The sequence below is a fragment of the Pseudochaenichthys georgianus genome, chromosome 21 (genome assembly GCF_902827115.2).
Source record: "Pseudochaenichthys georgianus chromosome 21, fPseGeo1.2, whole genome shotgun sequence".
NCBI lineage: Eukaryota > Metazoa > Chordata > Actinopteri > Perciformes > Channichthyidae > Pseudochaenichthys > Pseudochaenichthys georgianus.
Window position 1 is genome coordinate 7,830,517 of NC_047523.1, and position 17,406 is coordinate 7,847,922.

The 17,406-nt window shown below is 41.0% G+C and overlaps 1 protein-coding gene across 1 annotated transcript in view; it reads right to left on the reverse strand.

Annotated features, from left to right (window-relative positions):
• Window positions 1–17,406, reverse strand: part of LOC117466258 (insulin-like growth factor-binding protein 2-B) — a 55,524-nt gene that overhangs the window by 11,906 nt on the left and 26,212 nt on the right. The window contains exons 2-3 of the mRNA XM_034109405.1: window positions 12,391–12,542; window positions 1,310–1,450 (exon numbers count right to left, since the gene is read on the reverse strand). Coding sequence (XP_033965296.1) covers window positions 1,310–1,450; window positions 12,391–12,542 — 293 coding nt within the window. The remainder of the gene's footprint in view (window positions 1–1,309; window positions 1,451–12,390; window positions 12,543–17,406) is intronic.

The following is a 17,406-nucleotide window of genomic DNA, read 5'->3' on the forward strand; positions in this document are numbered from 1 at the left end:
AATGCAACACTTTTGTTTTTGCTCCCATTTTTCATGAGATGAACTCAAAGATCTAAAACATTTTCTATATACACAATAACCATTTCAAAAACAAAAGTGTTGCATTTATATTTTTGTTCAGTGTATAACCGCACTTTTGTCAACCTCACCAGCTGTCATTTCATACAAGCTATAGATTGTTTGTTATGTACTCACTATTTGGTAGTTGAAAAATTCTTGTTTGGTGGATCAATCTGTAACAATACTAATTGCATATATTTTTTAACTTATATATATTTTTGTTAACTAAAGTTTGTTGCAGAATTATTTGTCATTATATTGTGTCTATACACTTTGCTCTTTGTTATTCCTACCAAGTTTTTTAATGATGAAGCTTCCCTGCCTTACTTTGTAGCTTCGAATGTCAGAACACTCGCAAAGACGTTTGTTCCAGGGTTTCCGTTAGCCGGTAATTACCGGTTTTTAGCTGGTAACATTTATTAAAAACCGGTAAATTCAAAACCTGACGGTCAAAATGTCTGGTAATAATTAGGGAGGCTCCGATCGATCGGCCGCCGGTCATTATCGGCCGATATTCACTCTTAATAGTTTGATCGGTGCTCTCTATAAAGGCCGATCAGGAGAGCTGGATCTGATCGATATGGACATAAACGCGAGAGAAGTGTAACCGGAGCGAGAGAGAGATCAGATCAGCTGCTGAGTCTGACGGAGATAATCACTTGAAGCCCCGCCCTCTGTTTAGCGGGCTGCAGGACCTGCATGAGAAACGGGCTGCCAGGAGAGAGAGAGGGGAAAAGAGAGGCTCCGTTTCTCCCGTGTTATTATTCAAAGTTGATGTAAACTTCTGAATAATGTACGTTATCTACTACAAGTAGTTTGTTTGAATGTAATAATTATGTTGTTTGTTGTTTGTGGAATCATTTATTGAAAAATGAATCTGAGTTTTTCGATCTGTTACGATTATAAACTGAAGCAATATAAAAATGAGCCCCGTGAACTGAGTTTTAAACTGAAGCATATCTGCTCATAGTCCGGTAATTACCTGCTAACGGAAACTCTGCTACAGAACTATTATTATTATTGAAATATGACCGGTAAGTTTCAAATTAGTCCGGTAAAATAAATTCTGCCCGGACATTTGACCGGCGAGAAAAAATCCTAGCGGAAACCCTGGTTTGTTCATATGTGAAGATGAATTTGCGTACGTTGGTGTGACACTCTGGAATCTACCAGTCAGTGTTATATCTAAACAGAGTGATTGTTGAGGTGAAATGGCATATAGTGACCCAGTGCGCTGTCCTTGGCTCACCTGTTTGAGGTTGTACAGTCCCTGTCTGTCACAGTTTGGAAACTTGAGCCCGTACAGGTTCTCCAGTGGGCCTCTGTTATCCTCAGAGGTCATTTTGGAGATCTCCTCTAAGACTTGTTCCAGCTCCTGCTCACAAACGCTCTGAAAGGATAAGAGAACATTATTAATTCTCAAAACAATTTAGCACAAGCACAAGGCATACATGAAAAATGAAAATACATTATACACACACACACACACACTTTGCTGTAACACACAGTGTATCAGGCTGCCACTGGGATCAAAGGGGTCCGGTTTTAGGATTAGTTGGCTGAAGATGAGAGAGGGGGCAGGAGGCCCCCTTATCAGACGTCTAAACATATGGATGAAAAGTTCTCTTTCTTTCTTTCTTTCTGGCTCTTTCTTTTACACTTTCTTCCTTGAGTCTTTGACTCGGTTTCTCCCTTAAAATGAAGACATAAATAAATCCACATCTCAGTGAATGCACCCTATAGTCTCCCTGCAGTCATATATTGAAGTACAGATTAAGGTAATTTTACGTCAAACTGTGTAGTAGTGCAGAGAGTGTATTTTCGTTGTCTGAACAGGAAGTTAGCGGGATTTGCAAAAAAAACGATCTGTGGCATTTGTTCACAGGATAATCTCAACAAATTAACATCACTTTTATGATTTTATAAGCGTAAATGCAATGGGCAGAAGTAATGCAGATAAACAATCCTGTCACAAAAGTCAACCCTTAACTAAATAGAGTTAAGGGGTGCAAATAGCTACATGTAATGTCGAAACCCAATGAAATTACTAAATTAATGTATTTAAAATGAGTTACATTTACTGAGAAAAAAAAACTTTTGAATGACAGTTACTAATCTTAAAGGTTGGTGATTACCAAATCGTTGGTCAAAACATATTATTTTCGGTAAGAACTGTTCTTGGCCAATATAGCCTTCATTCTGTTGCGACCTTCTTATCTTAATTGCAGTTATATTGAATAACTTTTAATGAAAGTTTGACAGAAATCAGTGTTCAGTAATATTGTGAGGTTTACACTGCCTGGTTTAGGTATGTATATTTATTTAAGTCAGACTGCTGTTTATAATATTAACCTGGTCTGAACTAGCTTAACTGCCTTTGGTTTGCCACGCTATGCAGGTGAAGTTAACCTGGAGAAGTCTGGTCTTATGCAGCGTCCCACACTGCGGCGTGCGTTGAAGCTTGCCGTGTCTGAAACTCTACCAACAACCAATCACATGAATCTCCCGCCCCGGACACACAAGCACGTGGTTTGATTGGCTAGAGCTTGTACTGGCATATTATTTGATTGGCTGACGCTTCAGTCAAAGCTTCAAAAGTTGAACATTGCTCAACTTTTCAAGCGAGCAACAGGAGAAGCAAAGCGACGGAACCACAATGCAGTTCGGCAAAGCGTGACGTCACCGCATTCACGGTGAATGGGTAGAAGCGTTGAAGCTTCGACGCACGCCGCAGTGTGGACGGGCCGCGACAGTGCCTTTGCAGTGCAGATGTCCAGTTTTTAGACTGTGTGCTGAAATGTGGACAGAAAATGCAGCTGAGACTTCAAACAGCATGGGTTTGGTTGTTAGCATAAACATTAGGGGTGTTGAAAATAATCGTTTCTACGATGCATTGCGATGCGGACGTGGACGATTCGGTCTCGATGCAGGGACGGAAGATAATCGGTTATAGAGTAGTAACGTTGCTTCCTGATTTTCCGGCCGCGGCTTTACTATAACATTTTTTCTGTCACTTTAATATCAAATCGGTCGGTGACGCAGAGATCAGGGAACAGACGTGACAGCGGCATAGCAACACGGAGCAGTCTGCTTTATCCACCAACACAAGAACACCAGTTCAGAACCGACAGCAGGACCCGCTCTCAATCACTCCGTGTCAGAGCCGCAGCGACACGGAGTGTGACAGGGATTTATGTTTTTCAAAAATAATCGCGTTACAATCATGTCAGGTTTTTGGTGGATTTAATTAAGTCTTGGATTGCAAAGTATGAATGTCCTCTAGCAATTTTCAGACGATATATACGTGTGTAAAGTTTGTGAAGGCAGGAGGAAAAAAGCTTCCGCGATCACCGTCTCCTCTCCGTTCCTCCAAGCCCCGCCCCCTCCCTGAAAATAATGAGTGACATGCTGATAGTGACCCGATAGAAACTTTGTTATTCACTTAATCACTGAGATATAATGAAGCTAATTTAATCTCATACATTCATGGGATTTATGTAACAGTAAAACAGAGAATGTAAGTGTGCACCCACATGCACTATTTTTGTTTGTATATGCTGTTGTAAATACTCCTGTTGTCTGCTGTGTTCAGACTCAAGTCCTGTGTGTGATGCCTCATTCAGGACATTCAGTGTCCTTTCTTAACAGAAGACTGTTGCTAGAAGCTGCAGCTAGACTGCAGAAGCATTAGCTTTTTGTTTTTGAGGATGGAACAACTTCACACACGGAGGCTAGACCTATACAATTAATTTATTTTGGTTTATAAATTAATGTCAAGACATTTATGTTATTGATTTCTGAAGCACTTTCTAAATAATAAAAAGAGAGTTCATATGTATTTACTGCATGTATGCATTGATGAAAAATAAGCCATGTGCAGTAATATAGAAAATTGAGGATGCAACGCATTGGTATGAATCGTGATGCACCGTGATGCACCGGGATATCGAACCGAATCGAATCGTTGACAGGATAATCGTAATCGAATCGAATCGTGAGACCAGTGAAGATGCACAGCCCTAATAAACATGCTAGCATGCCTCCTAGGCTAGCACAACCCAGTCTCATGGCATTTCGTGTTCACCAACACGATTTTTAATCTATTGATTCGTGTTCACCAACACGATTTTCCCCTTTTTTTCGTGTTGCACAGCACAATTTTAAAAGCAATGTATTTCTACTGGTAATGTGTTTCGTGCCTGCAGCACGTCTTTTTCTCCGGTCGGGTCGTGGAAGACCGGAAGCTGTGTGGTTCATAAAAACATGTTCTTACTCAATATCAAGCCACAATTATTGCTTTTATTTTAAATCGTATCATTTCGGACTTTTGTTGCCGTTTGTGAGGAACATAAATGGGGCTCAGAGCCTCAGAATACTGAAATCTGTATTTTTTAAATCTTTTTTTCCTTCTAATTTGTTATTCTTTTCAAAATAACACACTGTTATTTACTCACCAATAACACACAAAAATCCTTGCTTTTATTTATTGGTTTAATTCCGTAATCTCGGGCTTTTTTGGCGTCTGTCAGGAACTGAATTAAACCAATAAATAAAAGCAAGGATAATTGTGTGTTATTCGTGAGTAAATAACAGTGTGTTATTTTGAAAAGAATAACAAATTAGAAGGAAAAAAAGATTTAAAAAATACAGATTTCAGTATTCTGAGGCTCTGCGCCCCATTTATTTTCCTCACAGACGGCAACAAAAGTCCGAAATTATACGATTTAAAATAAAAGCAATAATTGTGGCTTGATATTGAGTAAGAACATGTTTTTATGAACCACACAGCTTCCGGTCTTCCACGACCAGACCGGAGAAAAAGACGTGCTGCAGGCACGAAACACATTACCAGTAGAAATACATTGCTTTTAAAATCGTGCTGTGCAACACGAAAAAAAGGGGGAAATCGTGTTGGTGAACACGAAATGCCATGAGACTGGGTTGGATAGCAACAGCATTCCTCTAACGTTTGTCAAACACTTAACAACATTGCCATTAACCAATGTCATTAACCTTGCACTCACTGCTGGTGGAATTCAATTGAGGCTAGCAATAGATACGTCTTGTCTTCTTTCTTGAAATGAATTAGCAGTGAAATCTGGTCTGACTGCGCAGCATAAGTACGGATTGCTTCATGGCCAGTATGGAGAAGAACACTGATTTTAGTCACCAATATTAATTTAAATGTAGAAATGACAATAAAATTTCATTTAGCTGATGCTTTTATCCAAAGTGACTTAAAATAAGTCCATTCAACCATGAAGATGTAAACTCAAGAAGAGCAAGAATCCTGCAAGTCCATCATCTTTCATTACATTACATTACTTGTTAGACGCTTTTATCCGAAGTGACTTACATACTCAATACTGTAGGCAATCCCCACAGGTGCAATTTGGGGTGAAGTGTCTCAGGGACACAACGACATGCTGACTGCAGTGGGGTTTGAACCTGTGCTCCCCTGAACCCAACACCAAGGATCCACTGCACCACACACCTCCATATAAGCTAAACCACTGTAAGTGCTACTGCATTGACTTCAAATAAGCCACATTTCTAAGTTGTGCGTATAAAAAGGGGGAATTACATTTGTATTATTGCTTTTTGGCCAAGGCGCATGTGGAAAGACATGTAGGTCTTCAAATGTATTGATGTTAATGGAGAATAATGCATTGTGAGTATAAAGGCTTTGTTTAAGTTTATTCAGATATAATTTACTCCATAAGACTGCTAAACAGACTTAAAATAAATTGTGTCAACCCCTTTAAGGTTATCTGTCCAACGAGAATGTCTCACAGTAAAATCGTCATTTTGTTGACAAAGTTAAAAGTAAAATATCTAGGTACTGTAATGCTCAATAAGCATAGGTACATAACATTGATCATAACAGGTTTAATGAGGCAACATATTTAGAATAAAACATCAAGACAAATGGTATAACAGGTTCTTTATGAGGGAACAATCATATGAATGTGATAAAGGGGAGTCTTTTAATTAACGAAAACAAATGTGTACAAGGGACAAAGGGGCACATGTGACACGAGCCCGGCTGACAGTGAGGCATGTGTTTTGTGTACAGTATCTGACCTCACAAGAACAAACACAGTGGAGTGCATCCATGCCTGACACCAGCTGTCTGCAGGTCCTCCCCCGCCCAGCTGCACCTCTCCTTTACCGAATTCTCTCTTTTGTTGCTTCTAATGATCGCCACAATGTTTTGTACCCTTCCACTTATGATTTGTTTTGTTTTATTTTGTTTTGCAGCTACGAGTGAGTTAAGTGAGGGAGAAAATTAGCAAATGCACATAATTGTTTGCCATGTTTAGACATATATGGGCCTCCGCAAGCGTTGCCCCCCCGAGGGCTTTACTAATTTGCATGAAACAGAAAGAATATATCTGTGTTTGTACACCACCCCATTAAGGCTTTTTCTGGGAACTGTTTTTATTTTTTCGCAGAGCTGCATTTAAGACTGTGAAATGTTAAGTGAGTGTTAAAAAAAATGGTGGGGCGGGGGGTTCTAATCTGTTGAATGGGTTAAACTGCCAACACACATTCCACTGTAGACAGCCAAACAATATTACTTTTCATATTGAAGATGCTCATTATGGGCAATTATTATCTGTTTTTCTCAATGCAGCTAATGTGGCTTGTATTCACTTCATACATAATTGTTAATGCATCAATACATGGAACAAATGCATGAGGTAGTGCTAAAAGTATTCTTAAGAGTAGTAATTAGAGATGCATCACCAAATGAGTTAGTCAGTTTGAACCACGAGGCCTCCACATAATAAAGACATGCTGTATGCTAACTGCTCACAAGACATCAACTTAAATGTCATTTAAAATGACGTAATTTTTTGCATATTATCAGCTTTTGTGTATTCTGTTTCCTTATCTCAGAGTAATCGAAGTTACCACACTAGGACATTCTTGGAATACAAACAGATCCATTCTCACAGATTAAAGGAGGTTGTGGTCACCAGATTTGGGTGTAACGCGTTACTGTAATAATATTACTTTTGTCGGAAACGGAGTAGTGTAACGCGCTACTTTTATAATTCAGTAATCACACTACAGTTACTAACATTGCCCCGACACGCGTTACTTCGTTACTTACTAAAATCAGTCATAATCATCACACTGACAGACAAGAGGGGTTTCCGCAATTCTTTTTTAATTTTTTTAAGTATAAATAAACTGTGAACTTTTATGCTACGATGTATGTGATGTCAGATAGTAACTAAAAAAAAAATCGCAGGCTACGTCAAATAAATTCATGTGTCTGTTGTGATTTGTGATTCGTCCACATTTAGACCAATCACAGCGTCACACTCTGCCGCCTATTCTGGATTTGTTTATTGTGCATTCTGTAGACTACCATTTCTGTTTGAATGACAAAATGGACATCAGAAATTGGCTTAAAATGTCTAAGGATTTATTAAAACGAAATAGCGATGAAAGAACTGCAGCCGATGCAGCTGCTGGCGACCCTGCACCTGCCGTTGCAGCAGCTCGCCTTAATGTCACAAGCTTGACCTCGGCAAACCCCGGGGCTGAGTTAGCGAGCCCAATCCATGACTCATCAAGGCGGCCGCCACCAACGATGTCCTCCCTACCATCACCACCTAGGTTGCCACACCCTGTACCACACCCGCCAGCATCCTCCTCCGTGCCGGTGCCTTCACTACAGACGCTACCTTGCAGCACATCAACAGGCCAGCAACCGCTCAAAGACCAACAGCCCCAGATGATCTTGGGGTCAATAAACCCAACCAGGTGAAACTGGATCGTTATCCAGGGAGATTGTTTTCAGGAAAGAAGCGCACTTTTGCCGCTGCATGGTACAACAACAGACCATGGCTTGAATATTCGTTGAAAGCAGACGCAGCCTTTTGTTTCCCCTGTAGACAGTTTAAAGTAAATACGTCTTCATCTGATGCGGCTTTTACTGTCAAAGGTTTTTGCGACTGGAAACACGCATTACAGACTGATAAAGTACTGCTAAGGCATGCCGCATCAAAAGAACACATTTCATGTGAGAGTTTAGCGAATTCACACCGCAGTACTTTTCCCACAAAGGTTCATCAGAACTAAAGAGTTCTCATGAACTAAGTACAGATCGCGTTCACACCGGAATAAGTCCCTGGGGGAGGATTAGGCAAATGAAGCCGCTGACGTCACTTCTTCTTCTTCTGCTTTGGGTTTACTGGCACTTCACGGCGTATACTGCCGCCCAAAGTCCCCGGCCGGAAGTACCCGGAGTTGGGGACTGGCTTCAGTAGAAGCTGCTGGGAGTCCCAGCAGCTTCTAAAATCGCCAGAACGCCGACACCTCCTCATCTCCACCGCTCCCATGTTTTATTTTGTGTTGCCATAAGTTAGTCTCTCTGCGTTTCTGCGCTGGGCAAATGCTAATGCTAATAATGCTAATGCGAGGATAATAAAATGGCTGCTTCACAAAACTTTTTGGGAGTTTTACGGGGCGTGGTTTGCAATCCGCCCAGCCAATCAGACATAGGAACCTTTTTCTCCCACGAAAGTCCCTGCTCTCTAGCAGGGACGGAAAAGGGGGTGAAAAGGTACTATATCGGAACTAAAGTGGGAAAAGTACTGCGATGTGAACGCGCCTATTTTTGAGAGAGAGACAGATACGCGAAGAAACAAATAAGGAAATTAGAACTTTGGTGCGCACAGATCAGCTGGCACGGAACCGTTATTACGTGTCAGCTGTCGTTGATATTATAGCTTTTTTAGCTGTCAACCAACTCCCTCTCAGAGGTGACCACGATTCACTCCAGAGCATGTCCGAGTCAGGCAGTGGGCTCTTCCTATCGCTGTTTGAGTATACGCTGCACAAAGATGCAGAGTTGGCCAAAAATAATGTTCTAAGTTAGCTCGGCTGAGCGAAAGGATGCACAGTGCATAGGAAAAAAAAACATGCCCAAGGCGGGCTAAACAGTTAATCGTCTCCCTCTCTACTAGTTCTCTCCGAGTGCAACGATGAGGTAGCTGCCATCCTTAACCAGTGTGCCTTGCTCGTGATTTACCAGTGTGTGTGCTGCCACACACACAATGTTTCAAAAGTGGTTTCGATGTTGCCCTTTATTTGTGTATGTATTTGCGATAAGTGTGCGTCTTTATGCAATGCTGTTTGATATATATTGTGCCGCAGGCCCGCAGCACATGACGGTTTTGTGTGCCCTCCCATGAAAATCATATGCCCTCCCTTTAGATTTCTTCTGGCGCCGGGTCTGGGTGGAGGTATGCCCATTATTTTGAGTTTGTCCGAAGAATAGACAGGAATGTGACGGTGAGGTGCAAACTGTGTCCAGGCTAGAAGCTGTTATCCACTACTGTAAACACCACGTCAAACCTCAACAAACACCTGCAAAGAACACATGCTAAGGTGAAGCTAATGCACACGCTATTTGTTGTTTGTTTATATCACGTAGTCTGTTCTTCTTCTTCTCTGTCTTCCGGTTGTTGCCTGTTTTGAATGACGAATACACACTACCGCCGCCTGCTGGTAAGGAGACTTATTGCCACTCACACATGCGCAGTTCGTACGTGCTCGGCTGAAGTCTTTGCGGTGTGTTGGCACATGGCAAGACGCAGGAGAACACGCCGACGCAACAGCGTGAGAAGAGATATACTGCGCAAAATACAGATAGCAGGAGACAGAGGACAGCCATCGTCAGATAGGAAAACATTCAGGATCTGGATCAGTGTTATGCATTACATTACATTACATTGCATTTAGCTGACGCTTTTATCCAAAGCGACTTACAATAAGTACATTCGACCATGAAGATACAACCTTGAAGAAAACAGAATCATATAAGTACATCAGGTTTCATAGAGCCAAACATTTCAAGTGCTACTCAACTGGCTATAGATAAGCCAGTCCTTTATTAGTATATAAGTGCTTTGTTAGTGATTATATCGCTCGAAGTGGAGTCGAAAGAGATGAGTTTTCAGTCTGCGCCGGAAGATGTGCAGGCTTTCTGCTGTCCTGATGTCAATGGGGAGCTCATTCCACCATTTTGGAGCCAGGATAGCAAACCCACGTGTTTTAGCTGATGGGAACTTGGGTCCCCCTCGCAGCGAGGGTGCAGCGAGTCGTTTGGCTGATGCAGAGCGTAGTGCACGCGCTGGGGTGTACAGTTTAACCATGTCCTGGATGTAGGAAGGGCCAGATCCATTCGCAGCATGGTATGCAAGTACCAGTGTCTTGAAGTGGATTCTAGCAGTTACCGGAAGCCAGTGAAGTGAGCGGAGGAGCGGAGTGGTGTGGGAAAATGTAGGAAGGTTGAAGACCAGACGAGCCGCTGCATTCTGGATGAGCTGCAGAGGTCGGATGGCACATGCAGGTAGACCAGCCAGGAGGGAGTTGCAGTAGTCTAGGCGTGAGGTGACGAGAGCCTGGACCAGAACCTGCGTGGCTTTCTGGGTCAGCTGGGGACGTATCCTCCTGATGTTGTAAAGCGTGTATCTGCAGCAACGGGTTGTAGCAGCGATGTTTGCAGTGAAGGACAGTTTGTTATCTAGGATCACACCCAGATTCCTTGCAGTCTGAGTCGGGGAAACAACAGAGGTGCCGATGTTGATTGTCAGGTCAAGAGTGGGACAATCTTTTCCTGGAAGGAAAAGCAGTTCCGTCTTGTCAAGGTTGAGCTTGAGGTGATGAGCAGACATCCACTGAGAGATGTCAGCTAGACAAGCAGAGATGCGTGCGACGACCTGGGTCTCTGAGCGGGGAAAGGACAGAATGAATTGGGTGTCGTCAGCGTAGCAGTGGTATGAAAAACCATGCGGGCTAATGACTGATCCGAGCGAGTTTGTGTACAGGGAGAAGAGGAGGGGACCAAGAACAGAGCCCTGAGGGACCCCTGTAGTTAATTGACAAGGGTCAATATGCGACAATGGAAACTGAACTAAAGAGAACATTTGAAACTTTAGCAGTCTGCGTGATCTGCCTGTAGGGAGGGGTGGGCCGGCCCTGCGAGTAAAGTAACGAGTAAAGTAATGAGTAAAGTAACAAATTACTTTATGTAGAGAGTAACAAAGTAGTGTAATATATATATATTTTTTAAAGTAATATGTAATATATTACATTTTTTTAGTAACGACCCCATCTCTGGTGGTCACTCACAAATGTGTTTACACAGTCATGCTACAGGTATTTATCTGATTGATGGGAACACAGACCTGCTCCCCCAGGTAAGGCAAAGTGTTGAAACTCGTTTTTCTGTTAAAGTGAGGGTTCATTTAGTGAAAGACTTTTGTTATGATGAATGTGGTTGTTAGGATTAGGTTACGGCCTTTCACCCTAAGAATTAAAGTAAGATAAAAAAGTGTGTCTGTGCACGTGCGTGTGTTTGTTAGAGTGAAAGAGTGCCCAGAGGAGGGCACCACTGTACCAGACAATGTTTGACCCTCACAGCACATTGTTGACCGTTTGTCTTTTGATAGGCAGACATGTACTCTGACCTACACAACTAAGACTACAAACACAATCTAAGCTAGGAAGCTGCTGTTGGAAAAAGGGAAGCATTTGTCATATTTGTACTTACTTACTTGTTTTTTGTATTTTCATTTTGTGCCCTTTTCTTCTTTCATTTTTTATGTGCTATAATGGTTTTTTAAATAGTTGTATTATATTTATGTTTGCTCCTTATTTCCATTATGCATGCCCATTTACACCAATGTTAATTCCTCACATATGTTAACCTACTTGGCAATACACCGGATTCTAATGCTAATTCAGATTTTTAGGGAGGAAGTTCATGCAGAATTAAACCACACTCAGATTTAGTTTGGTTAGAATGTCATACAGTATTGGCTACTGTTTCTCTAGAACAAGAAAATAAGGTATAGCATAGAGTTGAGACCTGAAGTGGTATTCGTAATGGTTCCACACAAAAAATGTTATGGTGTTATGGTATATCTATTTTTAGCATAAGGGAAGACAACTTGTATTTAATGTAGTTCAAGTAGATACATCTTCATGTGTAAGACCCTGCATTTTCAAATAAATGTACTGGCTTCAATCTCTTTTTGCCCTTGAAATGTTTTTAAAAAAAAGCCCACATAATTAAATCAAATCATGGTATGATATCCGCTTTACAAATTTGCGGAGACCTCTGCCAAGGCTGTTTCATAAGTAAAGATAATGTGTGTATCCACCCTGTGATTTAGATCCTCTCTGATTTTGTATAGGTTCTTCGTTGGCCCCTGATACACCCTTCCACCAAGGTTCATGGAAATCCTGAGGTAATAATGAATCCTGAATTGTCATTTAAACATAGTTTCAAGGTTGAACTCTGACCTTTAGTTCTTTCAGGGTTTGGGGGTATTCTAGTTGATTGATCTTCATCCTGGTTTTGAGCTCATTCAGGTGTTGTTTCCTGGCCGACTCCAGCCAAATCCAAGGGTCTAGGGAAGGTCTTTTGGCAAGTGGATTCTCTGTCCCATGTACCTCTGCAACAAAACAAACAAAAACCTTCTCAGACATACAGTTAATCTGAAGCATATGTACATAAAGTGTGCCAAGGCCTTCTTTAAAACAGACTTCACGTTTTACTCAAAAGCTAATACAACCTTTCGGTGTACTTTCTGGTCATAATCCCAGGGTAAAATTCAATACTTTGGAGGTTCCCAGAAACACTCATACTGAATCAGCGCTTTGAGCATGAAAGTGTCTTGTCTTTTAGGTATGTGGTTAATGGACAGATGTTAGAAACACACCATCTCTGCTGCTTTCTAAAATACTCACATTATCTACATGTATCCATTCTTGAATCACAAGCTGTTATTCAAAGCTTTCTAATAACAGGCCCCTCTACAAGTCACCTTAATCCTGGAATTAGAAGACAAAGTAATTCTGTATCCTGAAGGCATCCTGTGTCCTTCATACCTCATGTTACTAATTATATACTGGACAGTCAGGCATTGCAATGGCTATAATTATTATGGCGACAGTGTGAACAGGCCCGCTAAGACCTTTGAAATAGTACAGTGTTACATCCAGCCCATTTAGGCTTATAACACGGGGTCTATTATACAGTTTGCACAGGTCTCTCAGCAGTCGGGGTCACTCTCAGTGCGTTTCCTGATGTTGTTATACCAAAAGTATGTTCGTCATTTGTTTGGAGATGGGAGAGACAAAACACAAACAACAAGCTAACAAGGTAATTCAGAACAGACACAAAGTAAGAAAGCAAATGAATACAAATTGCAAGTCCAAAAAACGAGATACCATTGATGGTAAAACACAAAAAGAAAGAGAGGTGAACACTGTAAATCAACTGTGAGTCATCACAGACATAATGATGTGAGATTGTCTAACACATTTTAACAAGAAAGTGGTGGCTGAATGAAAGAGCCAGGCTCGTCTGCTAGTCATTGGTGGTGAGTCCAGACCTGTGAGGAAGCCTTTCTGATTAAGTCTTTACTTGCTGACTAAGGACTGAATCTACCTGCCAGAGGGTGTGTGTGTGTGTGTGTGTGTGTGTGTGTGTGTGTGTGTGTGTGTGTGTGTGTGTGTGTGTGTGTGTGTGTGTGTGTGTGTGTGTGTGTGTGTGTGTGTGTGTGTGTGTGTGTGTGTGTGTGTGTGTGTGTGTGTGTGTGTGTGTGTGTGTGTGTGTGTGTGTGTGTGTGTGTGTGTGTGTGTGTGCGCGCGCACGCGCCTGTGTCTGCAATTAGCACTATAAACCAGGAGCAGAACTCTGGGATTGTAAATCATGGCCGAGTGGAAAACTGCTTCAGCGCTCCTCACACATGCTGTTTCTGTCAACCCGGTATCACGGCAAGACGTGAACATGTGACGATTTACCATGCTGGGAGATATGAAGATGTCACGATTTCGTCCCTTCAAACGTGACTGTTACACGGTATTGTTAACCCATGTTAACCAGTGAAGAAATACCCGGAAATGCCAAGCAAATGCTTCCCCGACGGTCGGTTGTTATTGTCAATATTAATATAATGATTTATTTTTTAATAGTCACTCGATTTCGCCGATTTTCTTGTTGCCCCAGCTGGTCGACACCTCTTTTAGCAGAAACAAAGGCTACATTAATGTATTAAAGCGATGTTAATCCATGCGTGTGGATGTGGAATTAACGGACGTGACGTTGTGTGATTGTGTTGCCAGGCAACAGCTTTGGTTCATGTTAATTTACAAACTCTTCAACTACAACCGTAGTTATATTTAAAAACATTTTAGAAGGCCTCACGAAATACTTTAATGTAAATTAAAATGTAAATGTGAAGGAATGTGTGTAAAACAAAATACATCCGTCATAAACGATACCGGAAACAGACGTAGACAAGATCCTACGCCTACGAGAAAGCTTTTCTCTTTGAAAGTCATCACATAACGGCATTGTAATATACGGTTCGGCTGCATTAAATATTACACATCTGCCGTAGTTCTCTATTTATAGAGCCCTGCTGAGAAGACTTCTAGACAAACAGGAACAACTGCCGCCAAAATGGAAAACGTGACGTGGATCATAAATATATAAGCAATTAAACAACATCTTACATTTCTTTTCACACAATATGTCTCCTTGCAGTATCAACACTAATTCGGCTGACTTTTATATTTGATCCAATTGGTAGATAGGCTGTATTTACACCATAACGGTGCACAGCTGATAGAAAGGGACACCTAGTGTTATTAGATATTAATAGGATCCCTATAAAGTATATTCATTATTCGTTATTCTCTACTAATAGTTAATTAAAGACTGTATATAAAGACTATTTTGCACATCCCTTTCAAGATTTTCTAAGGTTTATTGACATATCATATACACAACTACAGTATAGTTATGCAATGAATGAAAAACTTGGGTCGCAGGTTCCTCAACAGTGCATTACAAGACATCTATCAATATGTGTGTATACCTCCACCATTAAACTGTCATTCTGCACATTTCTTATACTATCTACATACATCTTATAACATAGAACATTGCAGGAAAGCAATATATTAGACGTTAAGTACTTTGTCAGGCTTAATATTTATCTGTAGATACACATTTCACTGCTGTGTGCTCTGCATGTGTGACCAATAAAGAGGGTTTCATCCCTCCATATTCTTCTATACCCCCAAAGTTTTTTTTCTTATTCAAAAGAAGTTTAATTATATTCACTGCAGTAACAGCCAACAGTCATCAATTCAAACCTCCAGCTAGTTCACAAACAGTGGAATAAGCTCTCACATGTAGTGAGAGCTTCTGCAGAACACATTATACATATTCAATGGAGCATGATTTACGGTTTTAATCTAAGTCGTTTGCTCTCAAAATAAAATGAGTAAAAAGTGATATCTTTCTTTTCCCCTGGTAGTTGTTAGTACACCGCACTGACACTTATGTTTCAAAAGGCTACACTGGAGTAAGACTGTAAAAAAAGACTTGCAACTATACAGACGATATTTTAAAAGGTGTTAAAATCCCAACTTTGTTCTATAGTGTGATACATAGGAACTCATGACAGCATGTTTCAAGGAAAGAAAAAACTAAAACATGTCTTTAGCCAACAGCTGTCATGTAAACACTGTGTTGTTGATTCTGTCTTCAGTGCCATAGAAACTACCTGTCTCGAGCTGTTGGCTTTGGGTGTTGCCTTTAAGCAATGCGTTCACAGTTCTCTCATAGCACAGAATGAGTAATGTCTTTCCAGAGTTGCTTAGCATTAATGTATCTGTGTATTTGTTAATGTATACAGTGAAGCTGTGTCTCAAAAACGTAACGGTGCTTCCACAAGCCAAAAAAGTGGCCTTACAGTACTTCAAACTATTGTCAGTGCAAATGGATCCTCTCAAGGCTCGACCACTTCAAACACTTAACGTCTGGCCAACAGACAAAAAGCAATTGAATAATGAAGGTTTGCCTAGCCAGAGATCCCCTTCAAACCTTTTACGGTTAGCTTGTTCTTTCAACTCTTGATGTTGCTATGTGTACATGTGGCCATATGTGTGTCATCCAAACCAAATCAAGCTGCCTTTGTAGTTTTAAGGGGAAACTGTTACCAATTGTTGCTCACTACAGTGTTTGTCAGACCTTAAAGACAATAGGTGCACTATAAGGTCAATGTGGTTTTCTCTTACAAATGTACCTCTTCTCCTTAGCGTTTTAACATTTGGCGTTTTAACATTTGGCGTTTCAACATCTTTTGGAGTGTTGCTTTTTTTGCATTTAAATTGTTTTTTGTTTTTACTTGTACTTGTTTTATGGTGTGTGAGCTGAGCTGTGTTTTATCTATTTGCCTGTACAGCACTTTGGTCTGGAGGTTTAAAGTGCTTTATAAATAAAGTTGTATTGTATTGTAATGTATGCATTTAACCATCAACGTCAGTCTGCAACCTATACCACAGATCTAAGGCGGGCTTACTTTAGGCAACCGATTTACTTTCTTTTGTTGCGTGAGAGCAAAATCTGCTGTGACGGCAGTGAAAATCCTGTTTCTCAACACATTTTGATGGAATGTTGTATATGATTACATACATTTGTTTCCAATCGATGTTGACTTGAATATAACATGTAAAGTTAATGTTTATGTCTGTGGTCTTGCCACCTGGTTATCGGGCCAAGGCGGAGTGTATTTTGTGTGAAGGTTCTAGAAACGTCATTCAGAGCATTAGCAGCAGCCATTACAACCCAGTCATTTTCACACAAAGAGTCAATGCACTGACTGTCTAGGGGGTAACATACCTGTCTCCATCACACACCATTTAGTTTTTAAAGTCTGGATACAGGGATTATAAAATCAATCACTTTTGATAACTTATAACTTTGGAACTGTAATTGATGCAGCCCCAAATGTGGTGTGTATGATGGTCTTGTTGTCAGGTTTGAGTGAAGCAGACAGGACCCAAATGCAGATAACAAACAGAAAATACCTTTATTTCAAGGCTAAGGTAACAACATAACTCTTCCCAGTGAACAAAGTCAAGACAAACAAGGATTTCACAAAGACTAACAGGAAAAAACTAACCTAAATGCACACATGACTAATCCAAGAGACAGGTGAGGAGGGAGGAGAAACAATCAGAAAATCAGACACAGGAGGGAAAACACAGAGACAGGAATCAACAGACAAGACAGGGGGTGAACACTTTTCAAAATACAACAGGAAACCAGAGACAGACAAAACACAACACAGACAGACCGTGACACTTGTCCCACTTTCTGAATGGGCCACGTTGGTCTCCTGCGTCTTGGCCATTTATCCCACTGGAACACACCGCAAATACTTCAGCCAACGGCCAAGTTGCACGTACGAACTGCGCATGCGTGAGTGGCAATAACTCTCCTTACCAGCAGGTGGCGGT